The sequence below is a fragment of the Schistocerca cancellata genome, chromosome 4 (genome assembly GCF_023864275.1).
Source record: "Schistocerca cancellata isolate TAMUIC-IGC-003103 chromosome 4, iqSchCanc2.1, whole genome shotgun sequence".
NCBI lineage: Eukaryota > Metazoa > Arthropoda > Insecta > Orthoptera > Acrididae > Schistocerca > Schistocerca cancellata.
In genome coordinates this window covers 686,598,790-686,619,631 of record NC_064629.1, presented here as the reverse complement: position 1 = coordinate 686,619,631, position 20,842 = coordinate 686,598,790, and the positions used below count along the sequence as shown (strand labels likewise).

The 20,842-nt window shown below is 45.2% G+C and overlaps 1 protein-coding gene across 2 annotated transcripts in view; it reads left to right on the top strand.

Moving 5' to 3' along the window:
• The window catches only part of LOC126183536 (sodium-coupled monocarboxylate transporter 1-like), a 249,887-nt gene that overhangs the window by 68,382 nt on the left and 160,663 nt on the right, over nt 1–20,842 (top strand). The window contains exon 1 of one of the 2 annotated variants that reach the window (XM_049925606.1): nt 11,600–11,658. The exons of the other annotated variant lie outside the window; for it this stretch is intronic. Within the exon in view, the coding sequence (XP_049781563.1) occupies nt 11,622–11,658 (37 nt within the window). The 5' untranslated portion in view covers nt 11,600–11,621. Of the gene's footprint in view, nt 1–11,599; nt 11,659–20,842 lie in introns of those variants that run through there. 2 annotated transcript variants of the gene reach the window in all.

Genomic DNA, 20,842 nt, shown 5'->3' with positions numbered 1-20,842 from the left:
TCTTCCTCTCCGTTCGTTACAGTGTACAGGATTGCCGGAGATACCTTCGTGATCGACAGTAAAAAGCGTAAAACAACAGTCCAGACAAAGTATGCTGGACAATGTACTTCATTCTCTTAGCCTAAAACGTTGTAACAGCTTCGTAACAATGTCATTAATATAAAGTATTAGCTTCTACAGATACAGAAAATTGTAAGTTGTTATAAATTGTTATTTTCTGCAGTCACAAATACCACATAATGTAAGTGCTCGTGGCCGGTTTCGGCCGTCAGAGGCCATCTTCCGATCTCAATTAATTAGCTGCACTGCAACACGTCACATTCATAAACACAGGTGCGCAAAATTAAAAGATGAAACTGACTTTCGCTTGACGCGTCACCGCCAAGTGACATACTTGATGATACTTAGATTATACATATAAAAAGTGCTACAGTATAATACAGAAGGTAACTGAGGGAAATACAAGGGTTGTCCAGAAAGTAAGTTCCGATCGATCGCTAAATGGAAACCACAATGAAAATCAGAAACATTTGATTTGCAAGAGTTAGCTATACTTTCCAGATACTTCTCTAAATAGTCGCCGCTCCGACTTAGACATTTTTCGGAGCGTTATACCAAATTTCCAACACCATCGTCATAGAAGGTAGGTGCCTGTGCTTTATGATAATTCTCTACGCTGGTCTATAGCGCGTAGCCTGCGCCCAAGTGTTGTCTTCGTATCGAGCGTTTCATGTGAACGTAGATGATACTCAGGACAAGCCAATTAGGGCTGTGTTGTGGGTGATCGAACACTTCCCATCGAAAGGGCTGCAGGAGCGTCTTCACTGCCCCTGCAGAGTGCGGCTGAGAATCGCCATGAAGAAGGAAGTGCGTGGCAGTTGTGTTGGGTGGGCTGCATTCATTAAGGCGAAGCCTCTCAGCGGGCCCTCCTATTTGGCGGGAGATATTATTGTTCTAGGCACCTTTACTCACTCACAGTGCCCTCACAACTGAAAAAAGCGTCTTGATGGGATCGACGGTCATACTAGAGACACTACCTAACACATCTGTGCAAAGTTTTATCAGGTTTTCATTGTGGTGACCATTCCACAACTGATCGGACAAGCCCCGTATGTAATGAGACGAATAGAAATAACACTTTTATTCAAAGACAGGGGCTAATAACACTGAAGTCACTGCAATTAATGATGGTCCCCTGGACTTTACAAACGATGGGTCACGGTTCTAAGGAATGTGTGATCACCACCACGTCTGCAGTGCATGCTCTGCAATGTGCCCGCACACTGGCCACAAGGTCGATAAGTAGTTCTTGTAGAAGGGCGTTCCATCCCTGCACCAGTGCGGTTGAAACTGCTGGGTGGTCGTTGGTGCGAGTTGTTTTGTAATACATCTCCCAGACGCGTCTTACTCGTGCTCGGTGGAATTTATATCGGGGCAACGGGCTGACCAGTCCACTCTCCGAATATCCTGTCCTTCCAAGAGAGCTTCCAGCTGCGCTGTGCGATGCAGTCGTGCATTGTCATCCATAGAAACGAAGTCAAGGCCGAATGCACCCTCAAAAGAAGGGCATGGGGAAGGAGTATAGTGTGACACTAATGTTGACCAGTGACTTCAGTCATTTCTCTTCGTCTCATGGCGTATTTTTTTCAGTTGCCTTGCGTACCGTACCGTACTGTACTGTATTGTACCCTAACAGTTCTTTCTAAGTATGGTCATCAAGCTAAGTTTCTTGGTAGCGGTACATCATGCGCAAGTTATTTCGCCCTTAAGTTCTGCACACCAATATTGGCAATGAACGTGACGTGTTGCACTGTAATCAACCAATCGGGGAAACCGATACTCTTTTAAGAAAGATTTTAGAAGACTACCTCGCTTTCCCTAAGTTCTTTCTTTCCTGTTATTATTGCAAAAAAGTCGATTTCCGTCACTGTACAGTAGTTGTTTGAGGAAGCATTCTCCTTCAGTTGATTTTATAGGTGAATTCCGTTGGGCGAGGGTAACGAGCAGTGTTGATATCCGTAGTTACTATCTGAGAGAAAGCGACTTAATATACTATACGCCCATTCAAACCGTTTCACGATTCCCCAGTTTTTTTGTCCAGTATCCGAGCGCAGCGTAAACAAGACTCCGTAGAAGCTAATTTTCATAGTCAAGCGAAGACTGGGAAATGGGGCATTATACTGACCTGCGTGAGGACTGTTTTTACAAAAAGGGTTTAATTGCTTCGAAGTTATCAGGGTAACTAAGCAATCTTATGTAGCAATTTGAGGGAAGATACTTGTCCGAGTTTTCATAGCCAAATGAAAAGTGGGAAATGGTTATATGAGGGATTAAACTGACCAGCGTGAGGTACAGTTTTGAAGAACATGTTTAATTGCATGAACCTAATCAAGGTAATTAGGGAAAACTTAATCAGTGATCTGAGGGAAAATTGAAATATTTCACGAGCAGCTGCTGCAAATGAAGTGCGAAAACATATCAGATCACAGCATAAATTGGACTTATTTTATAGAGCTCTAAAACACCGGAGCTAAATCACTGCAGCAGTACTCGTAGTGGAGGGCGAGGTAGATGGGTGTAAGTTCGAATTCCCGCCACTCATTATCATTCTCTTTTCCCTGTGGGAAGGAAATGATGTGGAGTCAGCAGTGCTTTACTTGACTTTCCTTTCCCAGAAGCTGATATTCAGATAACAGAAGTCCAGAAAAAGTGACAGAGTTGCCTAAATGATATTTACAGTAGTGCAATAGGTACAAAGTCTTTTGCCGAATATCTTTTGGTAAGTCATGTTTCATTTCTCAGAATGGTACGAAATGATGTAACAAGCTGGGACGACAATATGGAGTTTCTGCAAAATCGGAAGTTGTAGAATTGTACTGTTCAACCGTATATCGTCTGAACGAGCATAGAGTCGTCACGGTTAAGATAAAAAAGCCGTGTTCAGTTCCCATTGATATTTGCGTTTTCGTAGTTTTCCTAAATAACTTCAGACTAATGCCAAGATGTCTTAAGACAGAATCACGACCTCTTACTTTCTCTATTATTCTTCAATCGAGCAGCCGCTCCGTCTCTGAAGATCTGTTGATGAGACTGTAGCTTCTTAATCTTCTTTCCATTATGTACCACATATCCACGGATGTACCATGCTGAGAGCATTTTACCTTTCGGTGCTCGTATCGAACCATGGACCTCGCCGGGGTGGGATGATTTGCGTGCATCTACGATACAGATAACCGTACCCTAGATGCAACCACGTTGGAAGGATATCTGTGGAGGGGCCGGTATAATACAGACTGATTCTGGATTGATGTTACAAACTTTCAGGGATGACACAAAGGGTTAATGTATCAATTTGAGGTAAGGAACCCCGGTCAGGAAACGACCGAGGCGAAAGTTATAAGCAAAAATCGTTCTGATACACCTGACAGTGGACCTCTTCTACTGCAAGCTCTTTGCTTTCCATATTTTTGGAGGAGGTAGTATGGACCAAAACAAGAAAATAATTTCCAGTAAACATGTGCTCTAAAGTGCACACCTTAAAGGGCTATGAGCACTTGTTCATCTTTACTACTGCGAAACACATCTCTTTCACTCAACAAATGCTCGCAGCTCTAAAGGTATGCATTTTAGAAACCATGTTTACTAGATCCATTTTCATCTACATCTACATCTACATCCATACTCCACAAGCCACCTGACGGTGTGTGGCGGAGGGTACCTTGAGTACCTCTATCGGTTCTCCCTTCTATTCCAGTCTCGTATTGTTCGTGGAAAGAAGGATTGTCGGTATGCCTCTGTGTGGGCTCTAATCTCTCTGATTTTATCCTCATGGTCTCTTCGCGAGATATACGTAGGAGGGAGCAATATACTGCTTGACTCTTCGGTGAAGGTATGTTCTCGAAACTTTGACAAAAGCCCGTACCGAGCTACTGAGCGTCTCTCCTGCAGAGTCTTCCACTGGAGTTTATCTATCATCTCCGTAACGCTTTCGCGATTACTAAATGATCCTGTAACGAAGCGCGCTGCTCTCCGTTGGATCTTCTCTATATCTTCTATCAACCCTATCTGGTACGGATCCCACACTGCTGAGCAGTATTCAAGCAGTGGGCGAACAAGCGTACTTTAACCTACTTCCTTTGTTTTCGGATTGCATTTGCTTAGGATTCTTCCAATGAATCTCAGTCTGGCATCTGCTTTACCGACGATCAACATTATATGATCATTCCATTTTAAATCACTCCTAATGCGTACTCCCAGATAATTTATGGTATTAACTGCTTCCAGTTGCTGACCTGCTATTTTGTAGCTAAATGATAAAGGATCTATCTTTCTGTGTATTCGCAGCACATTACACTTGTCTACATTGAGATTCAATTGCCATTCCCTGCACCATGCGTCAATTCGCTGCAGATCCTCCTGCATTTCGGTACAATTTTCCATTGTTACAACCTCTCGATACACCACAGCATCATCTGCAAAAAGCCTCAGTGAACTTCCGATGTCATCCACCAGGTCATTTATGTATATTGTGAATAGCAACGGTCCTATGACACTCCCCTGCGGCACACCTGAAATCACTCTTACTTCGGAAGACTTCTCTCCATTGAGAATGACATGCTGCGTCCTGTTATCTAGGAACTCCTCAATCCAATCACACAATTGGTCTGATAGTCCATATGCTCCTACTTTGTTCATTAAACGACTGTGGGGAACTGTATCGAACGCCTTGCGGAAGTCAAGAAACACGGCATCTACCTGTGAACCCGTGTCTATGGCCCTCTGAGTCTCGTGGGCGAATAGCGCGAGCTGGGTTTCACATGACCGTCTTTTTCGAAACCCATGCTAATTCCTACAGAGTAGATTTCTAGTCTCCAGAAAAGTCATTATACTCGAACACAATACGTGTTCCAAAATCCTACAACTGATCGACGTTAGAGATATATGTTTTGGTCCATACTACCTCCTCCAAAAATACGGAAGGCAAAGAGCTTGCAGCAGAAGAGGTCTACTGTCAGAGGTAACAGAACTATTTTTGCTTATAATTTTCGACTCGATGGTTTCGCGACCAGGCTCCCTTACCTCAGATTGAGCCACTTACCCTTCTCCACCATCCCTGAAAGTTTATATCATCATCACGGAATCACCCTGTATATTGTCGCTCGACAGACGTCTTTTCAACAGTTGAAAGGGGAACAGTATGGATGACTAACTGAGCTGCCCTTGCACCAATAGACGACATAATCTTGCCACGCTGGTATTGCGAACGGCTGAAAACAAGGACAAACTGCAGCTCTCATATTTCCCGAGGAATATGGCTCTACTACATGGCTTAATGATGATAATTTTCCTCTTGGATAAAATATTCCAGAGGTAAAATAGTAACACAGTCGGACTTCAAAGATGGGACTGGTCAGGACGATGCGGTCAATTGGAAAGACAAAATAAGCGTTATACGGGTCGCAGCGTGGAATATTAGCTCTCTAAACCAGGTAGCCAGGTTAGAGAATTTAAAAAGTGAAACGGATAGGTTGAATTCATAGTGGAAATTAGTAAAGTGCTCCGGCAGGAAGACCAGGACTTCTGGCCAAATGAGTACAGCGATATCGATAGAAAATCCAATAGGGGTAATGCAGAAGTACACGGTCCAGTCACACTAATGTAACCACCGCCTTTGTTAGACGTCAACCTGCCATAATCACTCAGACGGTGGTGGCGGCACTAGTAGTGGAGGGTACCTAATGCATGTCGGGGAACGCGGAAAACAGTGCTGTCGTAGTCGTAATGCGGAAACGGAGAGATTTATCAGACGTCTAAAATGGCATGATTATTGGCTTTCGGGCCAAGAGCTGAAGCGTTTCAGAAACGGCTAAGTTTTTAAACTGTTCGCGTGCCGCCGTGGTTAAAGTATACCGTGCATTGAAAAATAGGACTATCCAAATTTGGTGCCAAGGTGACTGTGATGCACAACGGGCCATCGATGACTGGGGTGAATGACGGCTGCGATGATGTGTACGGGTGAACAGACGTGCAACTGTTGAGCAACTGACCACCCAAATGAACCAAGGGACTTCCAACTGTGACTCCTCAACGACCGTCCGGAGAACACTGCAGCCCATGAGCCTCTGCAGCAGGTGCCTGGTTCGTGGACCAATCTGCTGTTCATCCGCAACGAAGGCTGGGGAGGGGGGGAGGTTTGTTTGGGGAAGGAAACCAGACAGCGAGGTCCTCGGTCTCATCAGGACGGGGAAGGAGATCGGGCGTGCCCTTTCAAAGGAACCATCCCGGCATTGGCCTGGAGCGATTTAGGGAAATCACGGAAAACCTAAATCAGGATGGCCGAACGCGGGGTTGAACCGCCGTCCTCCCGAATGCGAGTCCAGTGTGTTAGCCTCTGCGACACCTCACTCGGTACGAAGGCTGGAATTTGCACGCTAGTACCGTAACTGGACATTCACTGAGTGGCAACGGGTGACGTTTTCAGATGAGTTACGTTTTATACTCCATTGGACAGAGGGTCGTTGGCGTGTACGGCGTGAAATGCACGAAAACAAACACCCTGCAATAAGGGGTCCAGGCCGGAGGGCATTCCCTGCGTGACTTCGTCATTCTGGACAGCACAACTGATTAACACAAGTATGCAGCTATCCTTGGGAGCCATGTCCACCGGTACATGCAGTTTTGTTTTTCCTCGGCACAATGGCATCGATAATGCAACGTGTCACATAGCTCGTAGTGTACGCGCGTGGCTCGGAGAGCACCAGGGTGAGCTTACCATACGCCCCTGCCACCAAACTCTCTGGATTTAAACCCAATCGAGAATCTTCGTTGATCCATTATGGATCGTGGGACGACGGCTGGCATGAACTTCTTGATGCAATAATTTATCAACAGCCATATGATTTGTAGAAGTTTATTTTATTTTATGAACTTCTATGTGCTACCAGTTTCGGCAATACACTGATGCTATCTTCAGGCCCCATTCGTCATAGTCGTAAAATCGCTATACACGGAAAGGGCCATATAACTGGATCCATGAATCCATCAAGAGCTGTTGCAGGACGATTGAGTCATGGATTCAGTTATATGGCCCTTTCCGTGTATAGCGATTTTACGACTATGACGAATGGGACCTGAAGATAGCATCAGTGTAATGCCGAAACTGGTAGCACATAGAAGTTCATAAAATAAAATAAACTTCTACAAATCATACGGCTGTTGGTAAATCATTGCATCAAGAAAAACAATCGAGAATCTGTCTCACTGTTCACATTATGGATCCTCGACTGAGAAACCTAGCGCAGTAGGCTACAGCACTGGATTCGGCATGGTTCCACATTCCTGTAGATACCTTCCAGAACCTCACTGTCTTCCTTCCTGCGAGCGCTTCCGCAGCAGTCCGCGCTATAAAAAGTGGTTATTCAAGCTTTTTTACAGGCGGTCACATTAATGTGACTGAATAGTTTAGGTCTGATAATGAATAATAACACAGATGCTGTATACACCATTACATACTGTAGACAGTGTTGCCTACAGAGGGCGCTACCAGCCAGGGAATGTTCAGCGTGGCACCACAGAAGTTCCAGTCAGTCGCCGTATAGATGGCACACATAACAAGAATGTTATTATATTTCCTCCCCAAGTTTAAAATAATTCTGTCTATCCACCAATAGTTATGTCTGACGCCATAGAGGGCTCTGACTCAGGGACTGTTTCCTATATGCGCCATACACATCGCTAATGTACATTCACGCATTGGTGGTGGATAAAAGCGGCCGCACATCTCCTGTCGGCCAGTTACTGACCAGTTTTGGACGAGTTCTCAGAATTACCGACCAGTTGCCTGCAAATGCCACAATTATCGCTCAGCAGCTATCACTGACTAACCGCTGGGACAAAAAAAAATGTTCAAATGTGTGTTAAATCTTGTGGGACTTAACTGCTAAGGTCATCAGTCCCTAAGCTTACACACTACTTAATCTAAATTATCCTAAGGACAAACACACACACCCATGCCCGAGAGAGGACTCGAACCTCCGCCGGGACAGACAACGGCGAGTATAGAAACGCTTATCACAACATAAATCTGAACTACAAACTGCTAAAAACAGTCCACACTGAACTATTACATCAGTTAATCATCACTGGGACTCCTTTGCCCGTCTTATTTGTTATAGTAGTATTTGTCCTGTGACGAATCTGGTTGCAAGTGCGCAAGCACTCCACTTCTGTCCGGCAACTACTTTTCTTTGGTAAGGGTTCGCTTCCTGCAACCTTTGGTGTTGGGTGCCAAACTTATTTGGCGAATACAATAATAGGAACGACGGGCAAACAGTTCAGACAAGAAGGGAGTAGAAGCTTTCGAAATATCGTGCTACAGGAGAATATTAGGTGGGCAGATCTGATAACTAAGGGAGATACCGAATCGAGTTGGAAAAAAGACATTTATGGCACAATCTGACCAAAGAAGGGATTTATTGATTAGGCACATTCTGAGACGTCACGGAGTCGTCAATTTGGTAATGGGCTGAAGTGTGTGTGCGGGGGAGGGGGGGGGGGGGTAATAGTTGCAGAAGGGCCCGGACAAAAATGCGTAAATACCATGAGAAATGCATATTTGACCGTAAATGCAGATGCTAGCCAAGCCTGCAGGTTGCGCTGTTGTATTTAACCACGAATGGCACTTATGCTACGACGTCAAAAATGGTTCAAATGGCTCTGAGCACTATGGGACTCAACTGCTGAGGTCATTAGTCCCCTAGAACTTAGAACTAGTTAAACCTAACTAACCTAACGACATCACAAACATCCATGCCCGAGGCAGGATTCGAACCTGCGACCATAGCGGTCTTGCGGTTCCAGACTGCAGCACCGTTGACCGCACGGCCACTTCGGCCGGCGCTACGACGTCAATACGTTGCAAGTGTCAGTCGTGCTCACAACAGTGTTCTGTATAGTTGTAAGTGCATGATGTTGGAGCTAAGTGGATACGAAAGTGGGCAAATTGTTGGTGTTCGTATGGTGAGTGCTTCCGCAACCAAGGTAGCTGAAATGTTTAATGTTTCAGGAGCCCGCGTATCGAAAATATATACCTCATTCAGGGAAAGCGGTAAATATAGGCTAAGTCACAACGCGGTCGAAAGTGTGTCGTGAGTGATCGTGGCAGAAGGTCATTAAAGAGGATTGCTACGAAAACTAGGACAACGACAGCCGCAGAAGTCACTGCAAAACTGAACGCCGCACTCGCGGACGCTGCCAGCAGAGAAACAACCCGAAGGGAGCTCCATAAGCAGGGAAACGCAGGTCGAGATGGAATTCCAAAACCACTTATCAGTGACGCAAATGCCCGTAATTGGAAAATGTGGTACCGAAGCTATAAATCCTTGACTATAGAGCAATGGACGAAAGTTATTTGGTCATTTTCCAACTTTTGGCCGAGTTTATATCCCAAGAATGTAGCATGGCTTGAGTTCGGAGATGATCTGGGCAGACATATCGTGGTATTCCATGGTCCCCATGGATACTCTGAAAGGTCGCATTATTGCCAAGCTACACTACTGGCCATTAAAATTGCTACACCAAGAAGAAATGTAGGTGATAAACGGGTATTCATTGGACAGATATATTATACTAGAACTGACATGTGATTACATTTTCAAGCGATTTGGGCGCATAGATACTGAGAAATCACTACCCAGAACAAACAAACACCTCTGGCCGTAATAACGGCCTTGATACGCCTGGGTATTGAGTCAAACAGAGCTTGGATGGCGTGTACAAATACAGCTGCCCATGCAGCTTCAACACGATACCACAGTTCATCAAGAGTAGTGACTAACGTATTGTGACGAGCCAGTTGCTCGGCCACCATTGACCAGACGTTTTCAATAGGTGAGAAATCTGGAGACTGTGCTGGCCAGAGCAGCAGTAGAACATTTTCTGTAACCAGAAAGGCCCGTACAGGACCTGCAACATGCGGTTGTGCGTTATCCTGCTGAAATGTAGGGTTTCGCAGAGATCGAATGAAGGGTAGAGCCACGGGTGGTAACACATCAGAAATGTAACGTTCACTGTTCAAAGTACCGTCAATGCGAACAAGAGGTGACCGAGAGGTGCAACCAATGGCATTCCTTTCTATCACGCCGGGTAATACGCCAGTATGGCGATGACGAATACATGCTTCCAATGTGCGTTCACCGCGATGTCGCCAAACACGGATGCGACCATCATGATGCTGTAAACAGAGCCTGGATTCATCCGAAAAAATGACGTTTTGCCATTCGTGCACCCAGGTTCGTCGTTGAGTACACCATCGCAGGCGCTCCTGTCTGTGATGCAGCGTCAACGGTAACCGCAGCCACGTTCTCCGAGCTGATAGTCCATGCTGCTGCAAACGTCGTCGAACTGTTCGTGCAGATGGTTGTTATCTTGCAAACGTTCCCACCTGTTGATTCAGGGATCGAGACGTGGCTGCACGATCCGTTACAGCCATGCGGATAAGATGCCTGTCATCTCGACTACTAGTGATACGAGGCCGTTGGGATCCAGCACGGTGTTCCGTATTACCCTCCTGAACCCACCGATTCCATATTCTGCTAACAGTCATTGGATCTCGACCAACGCGAGCAGCAATGTCGCGATACGATAAACCACAATCGCGATAGGCAACAATCCAACCTTTATGAACGTCGGAAACGTGATGGTACGCATTTCCCCTCCTTACACAAGGCATCACAACAACGTTTCACCAGGAAACGCTGGTCAACTGCTGTTTGTGTATGAGAAATCGGTTGGAAACGTTCCTCATGTCAGCATGTTGTAGGTGTCGCCACCGGCGCCAACCTTGTGTGAATGCTCTGAAAAGCTAATCATTTGCATATCACAGCATCTTCTTCCTGTCGGTTAAATTTCGCGTCTGTAGCACGTCGTCTTCGTGGTGTAGCAATTTTAATGGCCAGTAGTGTATTCCGAGGCTACTGGATAAAATTTTGAATGCTAACGGTTTTCCTACGCCGTATTTGGCTTAACGTGTACCGAGCGAGATGGCGGCAGTGGTTAGCACACTGGTCTGACATTCGGGAAGACGACAGTTCAAACGCGCATCCGGCCATCCTCGTTAATGTTTTCCGTGGTTTTCCTAAATCATTTCAGGTAAATGTCGGGATGGTTCCTTTGAAAGGGCACGGGCGACTTTCTTCTCCATCTTACCCTAATCCGCTGGGACCGATGACCTCGCAGTTTGTCCCCTTCCCCAAATCAACCAACCACCCAGTTTCTGGTGTTTCCATATTTTGGTCGATCTCCTGTATGTAGGGATCAAGAGGCTTACACAGGATAAACTAACATGGAAAGCTACATCAAACTAGAATTTGGACTGAAGGTCACAGCAGCACCAAAATCGAAGCAGACAAAACAATTCTCGCGCATCACGTGGCCCATGACGGTGCGCTCGACGAAAGCAGATACTGCGGAGCGTTGTCAGGCGGCCCGCGGCGGCACGTCGGCGCTGCGAGTCGTCCCACTTCTTCGCCGGTGGGCGCCTCCGTGGCAGTCGCAGTCGTTACTCTGTTGCCGCACACGCTCGCGCCGCCGCCTCCACCGTCCTTCCGCCGACTGCCGCCACAATGACGTTTGTCAAGAGTTCCACGTACCAGCTCTTCGGTGAGTGCGATCACTTCTCGACAAGAACACCTAAACTGTAGACCGGTGATAAGTTTCGCTCTCACCAGCGCGTTGCGGGGGAAATGAAACGTACTCTCTCTTTTGCTTTCTGTAACCTGTCGGAAACGTTCTCCCGGCGTTTTGATCGGTTGTAATGTATTAGGGATCTCCACATATGCACGAAATGTGTTTGCAGTTGCGAATATAAACCACCTTCGGCTGTGTATTAGAGTGGCAATGATAATTTGTGTCGGGGCGGGACTCCAGCACGAATTTCCCGCTTTACGCGAGCGGGCGCACCGGCTATCCGTGCACGAACCACGGACAGACCCAAAGTTCCTTATGTCGTCGTCCTTGTGTCACAACCTGCGCTCGCACGTTACGTATATTCCCGTCCAGGAAGGGCATATTTGTTGACAGTCTAAGGCCAAGTATTGGCAAATCAAGACGAAATAGCAGTACATGTCCGAAGGAACAATGTATCGAACTTCTTAATGACACAGGCAATGATATTTAGTCTTCATTCGCCCACACACTGGCACGGGTTCGAGTCCCGATGCGGCACAAATTTTCACTGACGTCATTCTAATATACAGCCGGAGGTGGTTTATATTCGCAACTGCGAATATATTTCTTGTGTTTCTTGACGGTTGTAGTCGTTGAAACGTACTTCTTAATAACGCAGGCACTGCTATTTCGTCTCCAACAGACATGAAACAGACATTCTGTATAATCGATTTAATGTTCCAATAAGCAAACCAGAAGAGGCGAGTCCGCAGCTCGTGGTCTCGCGGTCGCGTTCTCGCTTCCCGAGTACGGGGTCCCGGGTTCGATTCCCGGCGGGGTCAGGGATTTTCACCTGTCTCGAGATGACTGGGTCCTCATCATTTCATCACCATTCATGAAAGTGGCAAGATTGGTTTGAGCAAAGGTTGGGAATTTGTACGGGCGCTGATAACCGCGCAGTTGAGCGCCCCACAAACCAAACATCATCATTATCATCATCATCAGAAGAAGAAGAAGGAGAAGAAGAAGAGACGAAGTTCAGCCTCCAGCCAAGCATTCTACTGGATGACTGGCGAAAACCGCCTGAATACCTCCATCAGGATGTTCGGTAATAGAACTTGTGACGAATTCACACCGTGCTTTCCCTAAGCAGGTACATCGTCTGTCTGAAAATCTACCACCATTGTTACTTGATTCTTTTCTCATTTCTTTGTTGGTAACAATATAACGTTACGTGTAGAGATTATCGAAACTATTTGTAGTCCATTTAGGGCTTGGAAGTGCCTAATACAGCACTGAAGTGTCCATATTTGTTACAGGTACCGAGTGAGGTAGCGCAATGGTTAGCACACTGGACTCGTATTCGGCACAACAACGGTTGAAATCCGCGTCCGGCCATCTTGATTTAGGTTTACCATGATTTCCCTAAATCGCTTCAAACAAATTCTGGGATGCTTCCTTCGAGAGGGCACGGCCACTCTCCTCCATCCTTCCCTAATCCGGGCTTCTGCTCCGTCTCTAATAACCTCATAGTCGACGGAACGTTAAATAACATCAATCCCCTCCTCCTCTTCCTCCTACATGTAGTTAGGCGAATGCGAATAGAATGAGATCTCTGGACAAGAACTCACATTTTAGCTCTCATGTTATAACTACCAAGATGTTTCCTATGCTTTTCTATGTAAGTGCTGCTCCAGCCTGGAAGATTTACTTCATCTATCCACAGGTTTACGTAGAGATTTTATAAACTTATGTTACTTGCGTTTTGTGTACTCCGCTTTTCGTGTAACCTAACTAGTAAATGTCTGAGGATTTGACTAACACCGGAACGTGGCCAGAAATCTGAAACGGGCAGTTACAATGTGGCGCAGTTCCATAGCTCAAAAGAACAAAAAAATGGGTCTGAGCACTATGGGACTTAACATCTGAGGTCATCAGTCCCCTAGAACTTAGAACTACGTAAACCTAACACACATCCATGCCCGAGGCAGGGTTCGAACCTGCGACCGTAGCAGTCACGCGGTTCCAGGCTGAAGCGCCTAGAGCCGCTCGGCCACAACGACCGTCGCTCAAAAGACACTGTAAATCATTCAATCAAATAAAACTTTCTGTTTCAAGTACACGGTGAGCTCGTACGTGTACAATTTTACTGAGATAATCCTTGCATTCACTGAAATAATACTGTATCTGTTTTTGCGTTCCTCATTTTTAATCAGAGTTATCTATCGTAAAAACTACCACATACTACATCTTCATCTATACTCCGCAAGCCACCTTACAGTGTGTGGTGGAGGGTACTTGGATACCACTGTTACTTTCTCTTTTTTCTGTTCCAGTCGCGAATGGTTCGCGAGAAAAACGATTGTTGATAAGGCTCCCTGTGGGCCCAAATTTCCCTAATTTTACCCTCATGATCTTTTCGGGAGATATGCACGGAAGGAAACAGTATAGTGGCCAACTTTACTAGAAACTTACGCTCTCGGAACTTTAACAATCAACCACTCCGTGATGCAAAATGCCTGTGTTGCAGCGTCTTCCACTAGAGATGGCGCAACATCTCTGTTACGCTGTCGCGCTTCCCAAATAAACCTGGTGTATAATTCAATAAAGAGAAAGGCTGCCTTGTAGCGTTTCGTCGACAGCAAGGTTATCGGAGAAGGACTGTTGGACAAAGCTATGACAGATTTTTTTTTTTTTTTTTTTTTTTTTTTTTTTTTTTTTTTTTTTTTGCAAGTATCCACCCTGGCAGTCGCATTTGATTTCCGTTTCTTCAGAGTACAGCTCCAGCAAATTAACCATTGCGCCATCTCGCTAGATACACCGCACATTCTTCAGATTTCATTTCACTTTACTTCACTTGCTGTTAGTAGCTAATGAAACGATAAATGCACTAGTGTGAGAGGTGTTTTCGTAGAGCTTCGTGACCTCGCTCGCAGGATCTTAACTGTCCTTCTGTGTCGAAGCAAAATGAAGTCGCTAGAGAGACGAGAACTGTAAGACATATATAGCCGTTGAGGTCAAGTTACAAATGGGTTGTGAGCACGTACGCATATTTCCATTTTGTAAACACTACTTACTACGCAGTCAGTACAGATGCATCACGTGGGCACCTATTGTACTGCTAGCAAGAAACAATACCTACATATATTTTGAAACTGCTGGTCTGTGAGCCTAATTGTAGCCCACGTGCTCATGTATACTGAGAGCTGATAAAATATAAAGGGACTTTTTATTTTCTGCCTTCCTTTCTTTTTCTGGAAAATCTATTATCAGGAAGTTCACTGCATATGTAGCCTGGATACACGTGGGAGAAGAAAAATGCTAGTTTAATTTGTGAAATTTCATACTGATATGTTTCCAAGTAAGTAAGCTACTTCATTCCGGTCTAAGTAGTTTGGCTCATTTCTGTAAGACTCACCGTAAATAAAATTTCTTTTAAATTACGAAAGTTATCTTATCTTGACGCCACATTTACTTTATGTTTCTTTGACTACCTTTTTATAAGTGTTGATTTTTATTTTCCATGTGCAGGGCTTGGGGATTATTTTTTGCTTAATTTGCAACACTGAGTACTTTACTATGAATTGAGGAGCGCCGGGACAAAAACCGATAAATCCGCATTTGCTGTTAATACAGAAAGTAACAAATAGCGATCTCTAAATGGCTCCACAAACTATAAAAAGAAGAAACACACCATAAAACGCTTGATGTCGCGTTGTGCTGAAAATTATTTTGTGGCAGCATGTATTATTACTCCCGTATCTCCCCCCTACAGTTCAAACAAGCGCATACAGCAAAAGTGGATATATCGGGTTTTGTTCCGGGGCTCCTCAGTTTATGTGTATAAATCATGAAAGCTCTTTTGACACTGAAAAATAACACTGGCCCCTAAACGAGAATTCGAACTCTGGGCCTTCTGAGCACTCGTTCCTCGTACAGCAAGCTTCCATTTCTCTACGTGAGGCTTTTTTCTCGGCAGTAAAGGGCATGACAGAATTCTCTGGACGTTAACACCACCTCTAGTCGAGTACAAAGAGATAATTGTTAAGTTAAATATTTTTCTAATCAAAATGATGTCAGGAAGGGAATCAGTAGTTAAATTCAGTGTAAGTTTCGCATTGGCTTTTAACTGCACTGATGCGTTAGATATAGTCGCCTGACAGAACGACATAGCTATCCAAGCTCTATAAATAGGAAGATTATGGTTAAACATCCTGTCAACGATTAGGACATTAAATTAGGAGAACGAGCTCGGATGAGACAAAACTGGGAAATGAAATCCCTCACGTTGTTTTCAGAGGAACCATCCCAGCATTCACCTTAATCGTCTTAGAGAAACGATGGAAAAGACATATATGCGTAGCTGGAGGACTCGCATCTCACGATTCAACTTCTGCGCCACCTCGGTTGGCGGCAAGCATCGTGCAGAATTTTTGAGGCCACTGGTACTTTCTCCGGTAAATGTTCTCACTCTGCTTTTCTCTCCGCAGCGAATTCGGCTGCCCTTGACTCAATGGGAGGAAGGTCTGTATCTTCGCATACCTGCGGGATACTACTCGACAAATATGTATTTAAAACACTCTAGTCGGATTCATATTAGTCTTCTTATTGACTGGGCCCACTCATGGTAAGTCATTACTTACCGTGGCAATGTCATTTGCTTCTGCAACAAAATTTCCTTCCCCATCCACAAAGTTACCTTTGCCTAGGGGGCAAAAGTTCGTGCATGCTTCCTATGTGCGATCTATGTAAACTACGATCTGTTTCTAAGACGCTGATGAGGGGCAGCATGTACTCGATTAAATGTGAGAAACCTAAAAGACATATCCAGATAACTCAGTGTACTTTACCAAAAAACTTTAATTCGTCTCCATTCTCCTTCTAGTATGCTACACATTGCTCTTTCCAAGAAGGTTTACATTTAAATTCACCGAATAAATTTAAGCAGTAGCCACAGTGCTTTGCATAAAGTGAAACATACTTTTGTCTGGAATTTCGTGATCTTTAGGAAAGAAGGCACTTTGCTGCTGACAAAAGTGTAAACAATGAAAATTACAAAAAATGGTTCAAATGGCTCTGAGCACTATGGGACTTAACATCTGAGGTCATCAGTCCCCTAGACTTAGAACTACATAAACCTAACAAACCTAAGGACATCACGCACATCCATGCCCCAGACAGGATTCGAACCTGCGACCGTAGCAGCCACGTGGTTCCGGACTGAAGCGCTATATACCCTCTAATAGCATAACCGAACTTCAGGAACTAAACTGGGGTTATGGAGTCAAGATTGACACTTTCAACACAATTTCATTAAAAAGACGTGACATTTCCTCTCAATAACAAATGCATAAAGTGACCATTTAGGTAATATCAGAATAACTAAAATCGACAAAAATTATTGACAACTCCGAGGAGCGGCACAGCAGACAGGTTATGTTTCACGGGGTACTGTGTCCTCCAGAGCGAATAAGTTGAGACATTTCCCGCAACGATGTCGGCACCCCATAGCTCCCGGGATCCCAGTAGCCACTTTGCCCGCCAGCGCCACTGTGCCCGGCTCTGCCCTATAATGCAAACTGCTGTAACCTTTCAGTGCGAATAGAGGGATTGTAACGTGTGATGCAGCCACCAATCCTGTTTCAAGTGCGTCTGAGGCCCACTCAAAAGTTTTGGTTTAAGCAGCTGGTTCGGAGCACTGTAGCCGTCACCTAGGCGAAGTTCTGATTAACGCCCGGTCTCCACTCATGCACTCTAGGATTTACTCAGTGCCCTAATTTATTATATGAAGAGAAGTGTTTTTAGGGTTCGTTAAGATACCTAACTTGCCATTAGTTGCATTTTAATCGATTCTTAGTCTCTGCAAAGTGACTCTGGTTGTGCACTGCGTTTAGATTCCGCAACAAGCTGTGCGATCACTATTCTGTATAACCTCGTTGAACTTCGAGGTTACAATATCACGTCAATGATAAATAACAACCTTGTAGCCCATAGCTTTAATAGTCTTTTTGAGTCTCTTTGTACCTAATGCAATACGAACTTTAACATTAGTGTGACGTTAAAGGGGAGAGCCTTGGACAACGAAGTATTATCCACTGAGTCGACTTATTTTGATGACCCCTTCCCAGGAGTTACTATTCGTGATCCAATTGCTATAGTTGATACGGGGAGACCTCTAGCTCCATGTGCAATCCTAATGGCGACGGAATGCCCGTGGGTGTCTGGACAGGATAATGTAGTTCTCAACTAAAGGCATTAACAGGTCAAGACCAACAGAGTTCATGAATGATCCGTAATACATAATGTATAGCTAATAACGAAACTGAAAGTTTTCATACAAGTGACAATGTTCTTATTTTAACCAAAAAAAAAAAGCAAATCAAACGTTGTGACTCATTTCCGTGGTTGTTCTGGGAGATTCTGAAGTACTCAGTTGAGGTGCCTTTTATTTCATCAGTGGAGGCTATCAAGTGTGGTCATGTCATCTATGTCATATGGATGATTGTAGATAACATAAAAAGGTTGTTCCCGTGTTATAAAGTTATGTACAGAGAAATCGCAACAGTAAAGAACTGTAACGAGATTCACGAGGACCTTAAGAAAATCGACGCTTGGTGTAATGGTTGGCAGCTGACCCTCGAAATAAACAAACGTGACGAACTGCGGATAAATATGCGGAAAGACTGCATGATTACGCGATTGCCGAAAAGTCACTGCAAGGAGTCACACCTATCAAAAAATCTGGGAATCTGCGTACGCAGCGATTTAAAGTGGAATTACTGCATACAAATCATCGCGAGCAAGGTAGTTGCCAGGCAGAGATTCATTGGAAGAATCCTCAAGAAGTGTGGTCCGCCCATAAAGGAGGTAGCTTACAAAACCCTCTTTCGATTTTTGCTCGTCGCTCTGGGATCCTTACCAGATAGGATGGATAGAGGAAATAGAGGAGATCCAAAATAGTGCAGAGCCTTTCGTCATACGTTCTTCTAGTGAGCGCGAAAGCGTCACGGAGATACTCATCCAACTCCAGTGTGAGACTTTCAAGAGAAGAGCAGTGTATCTCGATGTGGTTGTATGTATTTATGTTGTATGTTAACTGGGGACCTAGAAACGACTGAGAGGCTCCGTCCTCGCCACAGCCGCAGTGGTCCACAACCACACGACGACTACCGCAGTCACTTTACCCCTCCACCGCCCCGCACCAAACCCAGGCTTATTGGGCGGTTCGGCTCCCGGTGGACACCCAGGGAACGTCTCACACCAGACGAGTGTAACCCCTATGTTTGCATGGTAGAGTAATGGTGGTGTACGCGTACATGGAGAACTTGTTTGCGAAGCAATCGCCGACATAGTGTAACTGAGGCTGGATAAGGGGAACCAGCCCGCATTCGCAGAGGCAGATGGAAAACCGCCTAAAAACCATCCACAGACTGGTCAACTCACCGGACCTCGACACAAGGCCGCCGGGCGGATTCGTGCTGGGGACCAGACGCTCCTTCCCGCTCCGGAAACGATGTGGTTACTAAAAGGCTCATCCAATATATTGCTTCCTCCTACCTATTCGCGGCGAAAAGACCCTGGTGGTAAAGTTAGAGAGATACGAGTTCACACAGAGACTGTCCAACAATAATTCTTCCCGCGCACATTTTGCGGCTAGAACAGGAAAGGAGAAAATGACAATGGTATACGAAATTCCCTTCGCTATACACCAGAAGATAGCTTGCGAAGTATAAATGTAAATGTAAATAGGATGAGTACTTGCGTATTGTCGTACTGAGTTTGGATTTTATGAATGATTATAAAAATTTAAGAAGGAAAGAGGGTAAGCCGAGTGCTGTCGTATAGCCCACTCCTGTTGAATGGTACGAAGAGCGTCGCCGAGCCCACATCACCATACGGCAGACTGATCGCCCTAAACAGTTTCCCATGCCCTTAATCCATGAGACACTGCGGTGAGATTTAGAATTTTACCCAACTCATTGGCTCACAATCTGGTGACCAATAACTTCACACCATCCCCTCTTCTCCCTTATTCCGTCAGAAAGTAGGCACGGCAATTCCTTTCCCCACCATGATTTAAACCGGCTACCTCGTGGTAGAGTGCCACTAGCATCCAATTGTAGCCTAAGCTACGAAGACCCTTATGTGGGAATTTACACAGTCTGATAAAAAAAGTGAAGCCCGCAGAAGACATAGTCGGATGTCAAAATAACTTGGTACACTTACATACCATCGACGGGAATGTAAATGATTGAGAGTTGTAATTCTCTGTGACAGATAGAACGACCACAAGAGTGCATTAGTATCGTTCGTGTTTGGCGTTGTTACCGGGCTTGGTAGAACAAATAAGGAGCGTGAACACTGTAGCATGCTGGGTGATTACTGTGAAGAACAGATAGTTGCCGCGTAATAGCGCGAGACAACTTTATCAACACCTCACAGAGTTCGTGAGTATCCACAGTTGTGTTACATGCAGACATGTAACAGTGGCACGATGCTGTACTGAATGAGTAAGTGAGGGCAGGCATGCGTCGTCAAGGTTCCGGTAGTCCGTGTCTGACTACCACAGAGAGTGGTCGCCATATTGTGCACCAAAAACATCATTACCCCGTCACAACGGCGCCTGTTATCCGAGAACAAGTAATGGACTCTCTACAACATTCTGTATCATCCCGCACCATTAATCGGAGAATAGCAGCAGCAGCCGTACTAGGGAAGTACCGTCCTAGATGTAGGTTGTCGTTAACACCAAAAACGAACGGCTGCTTCTAAAGTGGTGCAACGTTTGGCAAGCATGAGCCGCTGATGAATGGCGTCGCACTGAGTTGAGCGATGAATCGCGGTTCTGCACTACCCCGGATGACGATCGTCGGCGTTTATGACGGCGACCTAGGAAGAAGTCCCATTTTTCTCATGACTTGGGGAGGCACAGCAGTGTTGCTCGTGGCGTCATGGTTTGGGGAGACATTGGGTATGACTACAGGCACAGACAGAGATGTAACTCTGTGCTTAAGATCACGTAGTGTTAGAAGGGAACTTTGGCGGGACAACGGTATCTCGCAAATATCCTGCGTCCTCATGTGTTAGCAAACATGTGTCAGTATTGTGGTGCCATTTTCTAATAGGACAATGCTCATCTACACATGGCACATGTCTCTGCGAGCTCTCTGTGTGATGT